Consider the following 11,765-nt stretch of genomic DNA (forward strand, 5'->3'; position numbering starts at 1 on the left):
TCATCACCATCATCATCATCATCACCATCATCTTCATCATCATTGATTTTAGTTCAGACTCAAAGACAAATTTACTGAGAGAAAATTCAATGTAAAACAACAGTCGAGTCAGAAACGAAACGAAAGAGAGAGAGAAGTGTGTGTGTGTGTGTGTGTGTTCTGAGAGGACGCAGGGCTGAAGGTTCAGTCTACGACAAAAACAACAACATGAAAAACAGAAACAGCAGGAAGAAGAGACGCAGTGTCTCACACACACACACAGACACACACAGACAGATGGAGGCTAAAGTCCAGACTCACCAGTTCTCCTGAGACAGTTCTGTCAGTTACTCAGCACACACACCAGTTCACTCTCTGTCTCTCTGTCTCTCTGTCTCTGTCTCTCTGTCTCCTCAAACCTCCCAATAATGTCCTGAGGACATGGTGGTTACTTCATCACTATAGGGGAGGAGGGGGGGAGGGGGGACAGATGGAGGACAGCAGGTGGACTGAGCTGCCTTTCCTGTGCAGATGAATGATGTCCAACCTCTGGTCCCTGTGACCGTGACTGTAACATGTGGTTGAAGTGTGATTGATGTTTCCCTCTGGTCCAGACCTAGGACCCCAGCAGAGAGTTCCCATCATGCACTGTTGCACGATACTGTACTGGATGTTGCATTTCTGCCACCTACTGGCTGCGTTTATAACTACTAGACATTTTACCAAGCGTTATGAAAACAATGACCCTGGGTGGAGCCTTCAGTTTAGGCTCCACCCACATCAGGATTCACTCACCGAGCTCTCAGAGCGCTGACCGTGGATTTATCAATCCTGCAGTTGGAGAGAGAGAGAGAGAGAGGGAGAGAGAGAGAGAGAGAGAGAGCTGCTGTTAACACAGATTATGGGAGGAACATGAAGACACTTCAGGACAGGAAGAAACATTCTCTATGAACCTTAGTAACCTGTGTGTGTGTGTGTGTGTGTGTGTACCAATCAAAGGAGGAGATGAGAGAGATGTGGGGGGGGGGGGCAGCCAATAATGCTAAAAGCCTGGATATGAGATGAGTGTGAGAAAAACACACACACACACACACACACACACACACACACACTCTGGAGCGACCATCTCAGGTCAGGGTTCTTCAGACGTGATGCTCCGGGCTTCACCTGAAGACTTCCTGTCTGAGGGGGCGGGGCCAAGATCACAGTACAGTGTCAGGAGACAGAGGTGGTCTGTGAGGACATCAGAGACAGAGGGGACGCTGGTGGTCCTCAGCCGTCAGTGCCGTCCTCTGACAGGGTGAGGACGTGGAGACAACTTCTGTCCAATCACTGACATCAACAGACAGCTGGACATGGTCTGTGGGCCACGGTCAGTGAACCCAGTGATGGTTGACCAATCAGAAGTTCCTGGTTGACGGTTTAACTCCAGACCGCGTTAATGTTCACGACAGGAGACACCGGTCGAATTCCTCTTCTTTCTGCTTTGGTTTGAAGTTTGATGATTTGATGTGTTGTCATCATGAGGTCACTGTGATGTCATCATGATGTCATCACGATCGTACTTCTCCACCACTCAGACTGAACATGAACTCAAGAAAAAACAAGTGAACCTTCACTCTTACCATCCAAAACCTCCAAAGGAGACGCTCCTCTTCCTCCTCAGCATGGTCCCTCACCCTGGCTCCTCACCCTGGCTCCTCACCCTGGCTCCTCACCCTGGCTCCTCACCCTGGCTCCTCACCCTGGCTCCTCACCCTGGCTCCTCACCCTGGCTCCTCACCCTGGCTCCTCACCCTGGCTCCTCACCCTGGCTCCTCACCCTGGCTTCCTCTCTTCCTCTTTGTCTTCTTTTTTGTGTCTAGGTTTCTCTGCCTCTCACTCTCTCTCCTCCCGTCGTTCGTCCTCCTCCACCTATAAATACTCACATCACAGTCTAACGTCCTGCTTTAGAAGCTCTTACCCACTTCTACCTCACCCTCCCTCTCTCTCCCCCTCCCCCTGTTAGTGTTACTCCAGCTCCTTCTCTCACTTCACGCTGCTGCACACACACACACACACACACACAGACCTACAGAGAATATAAATGGACTTCTTCCATGACCACCCCCCATGACCACCCCACCTCCTCACCTCTCCCCCCTCCTCCTTTTCTCCGCCTGACGAAGCAAAAACGCTGGTAGAAAAACTGGGCTTGATAATGAATGGTCTGGATTCAGCGTTCGACCACAGGAGGAAGTCGTCAGTCAGATCTGCAGCAGTGACAAAATTAAGTCAGTTAAAAAGTCGCTCTTCAACATCAAGGTCAAAAGGTCATTTATACACACTCACACACACACATATATCTATACATATATGTCTCAAATTTCCTGAAAGTGAGGCGAAAACGTGAACAAAACAAACCCCTCAAACATCAGATACGATGACGTCATCTCCTCACAGAAGAATGGCGCTTTAGCCCCACCTACTGTTCATCCGCAGCAAAGCAGGCAACCGGTTCACTCAAGGCGTTCCACGTTCACAGAGACAGTGAGTGAAGAGTGTGAGGCAGCGGAGACTTTGGACTGAATTCATCACCAAGTCCTGGTGAAAATGTAAAAACGTTTTAACTTTTAACTGACCATCTGTTGGTACGAAACGTTAATCTTCAAACACCTTGAAGATTAACCCAGAAAATCAGGACAAAACAAAAGTCCAGTGTTGTTATTCACCGAGTCCGGTTTCTGGACAGAACAATCTAGAAACACACCCGTACATCGTAAAGTCATTTACAGATAAATTAAAGTGAGTTTTCACCATAGCTAAGAAATATATTTCTTTGAAAAAATTACTGAAAACACTCCAAAAGAGGGGAAAGTTAAGTGTTAGAAGATCGACTGACAACTTCATTTATCGGGACGTCCCTTTGGAAATCAAGAAAACGACAGTTGCATTGGCCGGGAATCGAACCCGGGCCTCCCGCGTGGCAGGCGAGAAATCTACCACTGAACCACCAATGCTTGAGGACGAAAACGCAAGGACGAGGGAAAATAGGAGGTAGCGCTGAAATGGACTGAAACTAAATATTTAACGTCAAATGAGACAAATGTGAAACAGAAATAAACAGATAAACTTGACTGGACCTGGAGTGACTGTGACGTGTTGTGTCGTCAGCAGCCACAGCTGATCCTACTATACTTACACTGACGACAGCGGCTGTTCCAACACCGTCCTCACTCCCTCCGACTGAACCGGTGTTTCTAAAAACATTCCCAGAAATTCTAACGACGTTCCAGACTGGAACAAACACGAGACAAAAACAAACAAAAACAAACACAAAACACGCTAAACAATCACCGATCAGATTTTCCTACTAAACGACAAGGCTAATTGGATAGAGAGCGCCACCGTTCGGTCAGCTTTAGGGTTTGTTAGGATCTCTGTGGGACTTTGTTATTATTGGTTTTCGCGGTCACTTGTTCGTTTGGACTTCAGGAACCACAGGTTCTGGTGGAAGCTTTACCGGAAGTGGTTCTGCTTCTGGTCAGGAAGCAGCTGGAGCTCAGTCAGTTACCGGAGCTACTGAGCTACCAGGTGTGGACCAGTGCTCCAGTGTACCATTGTCAACCAATGGTACGTCCACGCTGTTACTTCGGTTGAAAGTTACTTTATTCCTGCGAGAAGAAAAAAAAAATTTCCGCGGTCAAAATCCATTTCTCTTTCCGGGTCAAAACCTGACAACAAGAGTGAACCTGGATCCCACAGGTGACTGCACAGCGCCCCCCATGCTCTCCAAGTGAATTACACACATTTGACAACAGAACGCCAGCGAACACGTTTCGCTCCTGTGGTTCACAGTGATTGTTGTGTTTGTGTGAACCGTATATTTTGTAGTTTATTTAATGCTAGTCGAACACTTAGCATTAGCAGTACATAAACTACGTCATCACGTCTGTTTGTATGAATATGGTGACACTACACGTTGCTGTTCGTTGTGGGGATGTAGCTCAGTGGTAGAGCGCGTGCTTCGCATGTATGAGGTCCCGGGTTCAATCCCCGGCATCTCCAAATTTTTTTTTTCCATGGGCGGAAACTAAAAGCTCAGCGTAGTCGCTGTAACTTTGTCATTGTAGTAAAACCATGTTTGGACCCAGCCTTTGTATGAAGTCAGCTAAAAACAGTCACTGGTGAGTAAAAGATGTGGTTCCACTGGGGCTCGAACCCAGGACCTTCTGCGTGTAAAGCAGACGTGATAACCGCTACACTATGGAACCTTCTGCGAGCAACATCTGACATTTCCAAATATAAAGAGCTCTGTATGTACGTGTTGTTTTATCCGTAACTGGTCAGTAATGAAGCGGAGCCGCAGCTGTAGCTACGTCAACCGCTCACTGACGTCAGAGACAAACAAACTATTTAAAAATGGGTCGGTGTTCTGTCGGATTTGTACGCCCCTCCCCTTCCGGTCAGCTCTGAAGCGTCCTGTCAAACCCGGTCAGGTTCGACTAACTCAGACCGGATCAAACCTGATCACAAATTAATAACTAGACGCAGCCGATGTTTTTGTCCTCAGAGAAAAAAAAAGAACTGACAACCACCGTTAGCATCGTTAATACTGTTTATTTATTCACATTTATACATACTGTTTGATGTAATCGGACCAGACTGAGGTTTTTAATCAACTCTTATGATGACGTCACATAATACTGAAATAAATAAAGAATAAATAAATAAATAAATCTACTTCCTGTAGACGTGATTTTTACAGATGTGTTTCCTCTTCAGCTCCACCTTATCAATGCTCAAGGTTTTTGAGTTACTAACGTAACATATCACCCCCTGGTGGCTGCCTGCAGTACTGATGGATTCTGACTGACAGCTGAGGCTGGCTGCTGATTGGTCCCTCAGTCCTAGCTGACCGGATCAACGACCAGGACTTTACACTCCCTCTTGGCGATCTTGTCCAGTGACAGGAGGGATTTGTCCTGGGGAGGTAGGTACAACGGTCGACCCACAGGTGAACCAACAGGGGGCGTGATCGCTCGACGCTCCATGGCACTGCCGGTCCTGAAACCACGTAAAACCAGAACCTTTTAAAAACCAGGACCAGAGCTGATACATCTGAAGCCACACAGGTCACGTGGTTAGAGCTGACCTGACCTTTGACCCCCAGACTGATCTTGTTAATCACTGAGCGAGTCTCACCTCATGATGTGGGATCTGGACGGCTGCTGGTGAGAGAAGGACTGGGATCGACCCAGACTGGCCTGATGTCGGTCCAGCAGGTCGCGAACAGCCGGACTGGACGGACTGTTCTTACCTGCCAAGTCCGGTGACATCACAGTGACACGTCAGCGGCGACACATCATGATGTGAGGTGTTAGCTAACAGAGTGCGCACACAGGAAGTTCTTACGTGAGAGAGGGCGAGCGTCAGGCGGAGGGTTGGCCACGGACGCCGTGAACTGGAGCTTCAACTTCATGTGCTGACTCAGCTGAGAAGGCAGGACAAACAGCAGAGGTCAGAGGTCAGGGCAGAAGAAGACATGACAGGACCTGACCTGACCTGACGCCCACCGTTTTGTACCTCGTAAAGTCCTGGTTTGAGGACCTGGAAGTTGACGCTGAAGGACAGCGTGCTGCCTTTCCGACAGTGACCCAGGTTACTGAGAGGAGAGCGACACACCACTGAGGTCAGCGCCGCATCATCCACCTGACCCCGCCCCTCTGGAGTCCAGACCAGGCGGACAGCCAGGAAGTCCTGCAGGTTGTTGAGCAGGACATATTTGACCTTGAAGTGTTCTTTGACCTTGACCGTGCTCGGACAACTGGCCGTCATGACGAAGCGCGGTTGGTCCAGACGGATGCTCGGCAACCTGCGGACCACAGACGGTCAGTGACTTACTGACAACCCAAAGGTCAACCTGAGGTCACGACCAGAGGCAGAAACACTTCTCACCTGTAGTGGGTGTTGATGGAGTTAGTGAAAGGCATCTTGGGAGTGGACCACTGCAGCACAGCCACCAGGGGGACCTCCAAGCCCTGAATCACAATCACACTGTAAAAAAGGTGACCACAAGAGGGAGCTAATACCAGAGCAGACGGGTCCAGACCTCGGTGGACTCGTCCTGATCCGTCTCATTCAGGTGCAGCTGGAACAGGAAGTCCTGCTCCTCCAGAGAGCTGAGCATGCTGGGAAGGCGGGAGGCGGGGCTATCCACCTTGCAGAAAGAGGCCATTCCCACCTCACCTGACTGATGGCTGCAGGTGGAGAGGGAGGAGGTGGAGGTGATGACAAAAAAAGAAAGAAAGGAGGAGGAGAAACAGGAAACAAGAGGAGAGGGAGGAGAAGACGGGGGAGACGGGGGAGAAAGGGAAGGAGTACAGGACAATTTGGCAAACAGTGAAGTATTATTTAAAGCAGGGGTCGCAGCCGTACTATATATAAATATATTTATATATTTACTCTGAATACTGAACTGAATGTGTGAATTTTAGTCCAATTATTTTAGTAAAAAAAGTCTCTGTAACAATTATTAAAAATGTTATTACAGTTATTTTGACTTCTGTGCTTCAGGTTTTCATGTGATTGGTGTGTGTGTGTGTGTGTGTGTGTTGATCCAAAATGACTGACTTTATTTTCATTTTTCATACCAGAAATGAAAGACGACAAACCAAGGTGATGATTTTACCACAATTATTTACCACAACAGAGAGAGAGAGAGAGAGAGAGAGAGAGAGAGAGAGAGAGAGAACGCTGCCACAAATACAGCAGACTGTGTTGATGATTTTATCATTATTATTATTATTATTATTATTATTTTAACACTGATTTCTGTCATGTTTTACTTCAGTATCAGAGGACTTATTTATGACTCATTGTGTAAAGAACTGCAGCTGAGGTTTAACTGACGTCAGATGTCGTCATCAACACGACCACATCTCGCCCTCGTGACTTCATTAAACCGACTGTGAAGAACGTGACCCAGGGTCTGAGCGGGTGTCGTTCGTCTGAGGCTACGTTCACTTCACACCTCTTGTGGCTCAGCAGTTTGTTGATGTCACGGTTGTGGTTTCAAAACGTCAAAATATCGTGACACAGTGGTGCAGTGGGTGCAGTGGGTGCCCGTGTGTCGTGAATGTGAGGTGAACGTAGTCGGAGGAAGAGCTGAAGTAAAACGACAGATGAAAGAGCAGAGACACAGCAGTGACATGAGGAGACGTGAGGACCAGGACACGTACCTGTGTCTGTGGAGCAACAGAAACACAAAACTCAAACTAAAGCGCCCCCTGCCTGTCGGACCACAGAAAGGTGAAAATGAAAACGTCAAAACAACGAAAAACTGATGGAAATACTGAAATGAACAACATGGGTGTACAACCGCAGTACCACGACCTACCACACGTTGTCCACCAACAGCACAGAACCGTCTGGCATCATGGGAAGGTAGGAGGCGTTCAGGTTCGGCAAAATACGAAGGTCACGGACACTGACCTCCTCCTGAGAAGATTCATTTAACACTGGGGGAGACGGGGGGGGGGCATCTGTTAGCTGACGTGCTACGACATGCTAATCATTTCAACACAGAGCAGTAACTCTAGCTCTACCTTTGAGGACGGTCAGCTGTTTCCCACTGACGGTCATCTGCTTACAGCGGACAGTGGGTGGAGGCAGGACGGTCAGGGTGGTGCTCACTGTGGACCATGGAGATGGAGGTTACCATAAAGTGTCAACAAGTGTTGGGCAGGGGGCGCTATACTTCCGTACCCTGAGCCTTGAATGTGTTCAGGTCGTGTCTGAAGGTGTGAGTTGGTTCTCGTTGCTGTAAAACACTCAGGTAACCCAGTTCCTGCACCTCGGCTTTCTCCGCCTCCTTCTTCCACACGGTGACCATGACCTACGGACACAGACACCAGAGAGAGTTTCACCATCGCCATCACCTCCACACAGAAGCCCACGGAGAAAATCAGAGATTTTAGTTCAGACATAAATCTTAATCTGTTTGGTTTATTTGGCTGCCATTTCAACAAACAACAACTGAAATTCAAACCTAAATACAAACAAAACGTGGAAAAGAAGAAGTTCTCTGACCTTAACCTTCAGCGTGCTAACAGGAAGTTTGTCCAGAGAGACGGTCAGAGGGAAGATAACCTCATCCGTCAGCACCACCGGTTCATCTAAAGGAGACTGAAACCAGGAGCAATTATACGCTTGTATTGTTGAAAGCACATACTTAGCTTAGCTTAGCTTAGCCTGAGAGTATCCTAACAGTTCAAATCAGCCTCTAGGTTCACAGTAGTCTGACGAAGGCCTGTCCATAAAAATGTTTTGCTCTTTTTTTCCATGTGATTCCTATTTTTATGGAAACATAGGTGGCGCTATGAGATAAAGAAAATCAATGAAAGGACCAGGATGCACTGCTCTGGAGTCAGAACTGTACCTTTAAGTGTCAGGTCTAAAACTAAAGCACCACGGTACCTGGACAGGCGCCCGGCGGAACTCTCTGGACGACGTCCCTGAAGAGTTATGGATCAGCAGAGGTTTACAGTCCCTGAAGCTGCGGCAGCGAGAGTCCACCCTGCTGCCCAGAGCCGCGATGGCAGCCTCAGCAGCTGCGATGTAGTCCTCCTCGCCGTCGTCGTTGGCTTCGTCGCTGCTGCCCTGGTAGTCGTGGTGATGGTGATGCTGGTTCCCCCGGTGACGGCTGCCCTCGCCTGGACTCACGCTCGCCACCGCACACAGAGACCCGGCCAGTTCTCTCCACGCTCGGCCACTGGCCGACTCTGTGCCAAAACTTGCTGGTGTGCCGTCAATGCCCCCTGCTGGAGAGGGTAAAATGAGTGCACGTGATTCAAGAATGCAGAGGGAATCAAACCCTGATCTCAGTCCACAGAAAGTCCACAGAAAGTCCACAGAAAGTCCACACCTCTTCTGTAGTTGGTACTGTTTAGATGTTTGGTTCATTTAAATCTGTAGCTAGCTTTTAGCTAATTAGCCTTGCTGTGTAATTTACGGAGAGTTATTTCACCCTTCAAACTATTTTGTTTACCTGGTTTCGTGATTTTTGAAGAAAAATCTTGAATTAACGTTAGAGTTAAATTTAGACGTGTCGGAAAAACAAGCGGGAAAGAAAGGAAATTAAAAATGAACAAACGTCAAACGTGTCCTAAAAACAACAGTATTATCCATGTATTAACAGACCGGGTTAAGTCGTAGATTTACGGCTCTGGTATTTGATGAAAATCACATGGACATCTACTCAAAACTTTACGGTACCGTCGGGATTCTTCACGATTCTCTACAGTCTTTTGTCTGCCCCTCCTTCACCTCCTCCACCTGCTCCTCCTCCTCCTCCTCCTCTTACCGGTTTCTGCTGCGTCTCTACACCGCAGAACCAGCAGGAACCGGACCGTCTCCCCCAGGTACAGGTGACTCCTGCGGGGCAGAGTCCGGTACCGAGCCGGGTCCGATAGATCCGTGATGGGAACCGCGGGAAAATACATGAAGTATTCACACTGAGACTCCATCTCCATCATCTTCACCATCATCTGGAGCGGAAGTAGAATCTCACACACACACACACTTCCGCTCTGCTTTCTCACATTAAAACCACCGACTGAAAAGAAGGAGTGGCAGCGCCTCGCAGTGGCCACGTTTATGTACGACACGATAGGTTTCATTATTAAACTGACGTTGGTCAGTAACGTTCACCGGAACTGTTTTATCTGGTGTTTATTAGAAAATAAAAATGAACTTTTCTTTGTTTGACAACTGAATACATTTATTTAAAGCTTAAAAATATGAATAAATGATCAAATGACAAAAATAAGGTCTGTTATATTTTTTCTACATTTTTCTGATCAAAAATATTTTGGAACTATAATCATCTCAGCTCTGATGGTAAATATTTTACATGATGAGTTCATGTCAGTTATTGAAAAACACGAAACTTCATGGGTTCAAAAATAAAACAAATCCAAATCTAAGTGGTTAAATCATCTGTGGTTGAACTTTATTTTCAACATCACAACATTTACACACAAACATCTGAAGGAGAGAAGGACGTGATGAGACCCAGAGGTTTCAGGTTTAGTCCCCGACTGAGGCCTGGGTCAGGGTCACTGAGGTCATCCCCCGTCTGGTGACCCTGGCAGAGGCTCGAGGGTGAAACCCGCTGGTCCGACTCTGGTCCTGGTCTTCAGCTGCAGCCAAAGATCCTGACGGTTTGAAACCCAGCAGGTCTACACGGACCACGGACGGGATGTGAACCCAGGAGGTGCTGGAGGACTCGAGGTCGGATCGACGCCATCTCTGGTCACTGACTCTGTCTCTCGGACCCTGAACATCTCCAACCACAGCAGAGGTGCTGCAGGAGAACGGGCCTGACGGTTTGGTCCCTCAGGCCGTAGATCAGCGGACTCAGACAGCGCGGCACGATGATGACGACCAGGTACAGAAGGATCTGGACTCTGATGGCCGTGGCCTTGGGCAGGCTGCTGTGCACGGAGAAGAGGATGGGGTGGTGAATGGCCGACAGGAGACTGAGGACCAGCTGGACCAGGTGCAGCAGCAGAGTCTTACGGGCCTTACGGGCCGACGATTTGTTCGTAGTTGCGGACTTAGCCGCCAGGACCACGCCGACGTAGGTGGACGCAATCACCACAGACCCCGACGCGAAGAGGAAACCGAAGTAGGCCTTGCTGTAGAGGTCAGAGGCGGGGTCGCTGAAAATGTTCTGTTGACCGCAGACGTCCACCATGAGCACGGAGTCCAGGGCCCGGAACCGCAGGAGCAGCAGGACCCGCGTCAGCACGTTGAGAGCGCTGAAGGCCCAGACACCGGCGACGGCCTGGGCCGTGGTCTGGATGGTGACGATGGTGGGGTACCTCAGGGGGTCGCACACGGCCACGAACCGCTCCAGCGACATCATCGTCAGGGTCAGAGGCGAGACGCCGTTGAAGAAGTTCCCCAGCAGCAGCGCGGCTGTGCAGGGGACGTAGGTGGTCCGCACTCTGGCGCTGGCGATCAGAAACATGACCTGGCTGTAGGCGATCTGACAGGTGTCGGCCACCAGGAGGTTCTGGAGCAGGATGTAGCGAGACGTGTGGTAAAAGACGGCCTTACTGCCCAGGGTGAAGATGATGGTGCTGTTAATGTAGAGGAAGACACAAGAGGGCGCTGTGGTCATGATGATGAAGAGCCAATACTCCTCCAGCTGCGGAGGCGGACGCAGCAGCGTGGTGTTAGCCGCGGACTGGTCGCTGGAGCTCATGTGACCACGGACGCAGCGCGTTCAAACCCTGGAGCTGCTCTGAGGCTGAGGCTAATGAGCGGGAGGAGAGACCACCGTGAGCCGCCCCGGTGACGTCATCACCCGCCATCGCTGCCGTCTGATTGGTTGATGCTGACGCACACAGGAGTGCCAAAGAAAAGTTTCTGAAGTTACTCTGAAGCTGCGGAAAAAGACAACACACACACACACACACACACACACACACACACACACACACTGAGATTCAAACAAACTGCTGTTGACGGCTTTGACCAATCACGGCGCAGCTAGTAACTTAAACAGGAAACAGACTTTTCCTCAGCGTGGACTTTTCTTCTTTCCTTTCTGTTTGAAATAAATGGACTTTTTTACCAAATGTTGAATTCATCCTGTGGCCCACGTCTCTGTCAGGGGTGTGGAACCCCAGGTTTGACCTCCTGGGTTAGAGCCAATCCCAGTCAGGACAGTTGGTACCTCCCAGTGGACTCACCACCTGCAGGAAGGTTCGGGGGGGGGGGGGGGGGGGGGGCGGGGG

At 49.2% G+C, this 11,765-nt stretch overlaps 3 protein-coding genes and 3 non-coding genes across 7 annotated transcripts in view; 1 reads left to right on the forward strand and 5 right to left on the reverse strand.

The window, feature by feature from the left end:
* The window catches only part of LOC103395647 (rap1 GTPase-activating protein 2-like), a 7,665-nt gene extending 5,913 nt beyond the window's left edge, over positions 1-1,752 (reverse strand). Inside the window, exons 1-2 of the mRNA XM_025065575.1 lie at positions 1,605-1,752; positions 775-810 (exon numbers count right to left, since the gene is read on the reverse strand). Of these exons, the coding sequence (XP_024921343.1) occupies positions 775-810; positions 1,605-1,648 (80 nt within the window). The 5' untranslated portion in view covers positions 1,649-1,752. The remainder of the gene's footprint in view (positions 1-774; positions 811-1,604) is intronic.
* Positions 1,753-2,907: 1,155 nt separating this feature from the next.
* trnag-gcc (transfer RNA glycine (anticodon GCC)) lies at positions 2,908-2,978 on the reverse strand. Its single transcript has one exon. It is a non-coding gene; the product is annotated as a tRNA-Gly (tRNA).
* Positions 2,979-3,954: 976 nt separating this feature from the next.
* Positions 3,955-4,026, forward strand: trnaa-cgc (transfer RNA alanine (anticodon CGC)). The gene has a single exon. It is a non-coding gene; the product is annotated as a tRNA-Ala (tRNA).
* A 133-nt stretch (positions 4,027-4,159) lies between these two features.
* On the reverse strand, positions 4,160-4,232 carry trnav-uac (transfer RNA valine (anticodon UAC)). The gene has a single exon. It is a non-coding gene; the product is annotated as a tRNA-Val (tRNA).
* A 329-nt stretch (positions 4,233-4,561) lies between these two features.
* Positions 4,562-9,596, reverse strand: map11 (microtubule associated protein 11). Of its 2 annotated transcripts, none has more exons than XM_025065574.1 (12): positions 9,323-9,596; positions 8,437-8,777; positions 8,050-8,145; positions 7,726-7,855; positions 7,566-7,652; positions 7,358-7,478; positions 6,071-6,218; positions 5,917-5,999; positions 5,545-5,833; positions 5,374-5,452; positions 5,164-5,278; positions 4,562-5,025 (listed from the first exon to the last, which is right to left on the reverse strand). In XM_025065574.1, the coding sequence occupies exons 1-12, from the start codon at positions 9,504-9,506 to the stop codon at positions 4,869-4,871; spliced, it is 1,830 nt and encodes a 609-aa protein (XP_024921342.1). In that variant the 5' UTR covers positions 9,507-9,596; the 3' UTR covers positions 4,562-4,868. The 2 variants fall into 2 exon arrangements, with proteins under 2 accessions (XP_024921342.1, XP_008331632.2); XM_008333410.3 differs by having other exon boundaries at positions 8,437-8,780; positions 9,323-9,590.
* Positions 9,597-9,884: 288 nt separating this feature from the next.
* Positions 9,885-11,739, reverse strand: LOC103395758 (olfactory receptor 1F12-like). The gene has a single exon (XM_017041608.2). The coding sequence runs from the start codon at positions 11,228-11,230 to the stop codon at positions 10,274-10,276; it is 957 nt and encodes a 318-aa protein (XP_016897097.1). The 5' UTR covers positions 11,231-11,739; the 3' UTR covers positions 9,885-10,273.
* Between the last annotated feature and the right edge of the window lie 26 nt (positions 11,740-11,765).

The sequence above is a fragment of the Cynoglossus semilaevis genome, chromosome 19, assembly GCF_000523025.1.
Source record: "Cynoglossus semilaevis isolate Cse_v1.0 chromosome 19, Cse_v1.0, whole genome shotgun sequence".
NCBI classification, from domain to species: domain Eukaryota; kingdom Metazoa; phylum Chordata; class Actinopteri; order Pleuronectiformes; family Cynoglossidae; genus Cynoglossus; species Cynoglossus semilaevis.

Coding starts and splice junctions, on each gene's coding strand:
- map11 (XM_008333410.3), bottom strand. CDS start 9,506: ATGATGGTGAAGATGATGGAGATGGAGTCTCAGTGTGAATACTTCATG. Junction 8,146..8,436: donor TCCGCCGGGCGCCTGTCCAG/GTACCGTGGTGC, acceptor TCCTGGTTTCAG/TCTCCTTTAGATGAACCGGT. Junction 5,453..5,544: donor TCAAACCAGGACTTTACGAG/GTACAAAACGGT, acceptor CTGCCTTCTCAG/CTGAGTCAGCACATGAAGTT.
- LOC103395758 (XM_017041608.2), bottom strand. CDS start 11,230: ATGAGCTCCAGCGACCAGTCCGCGGCTAACACCACGCTGCTGCGTCCG.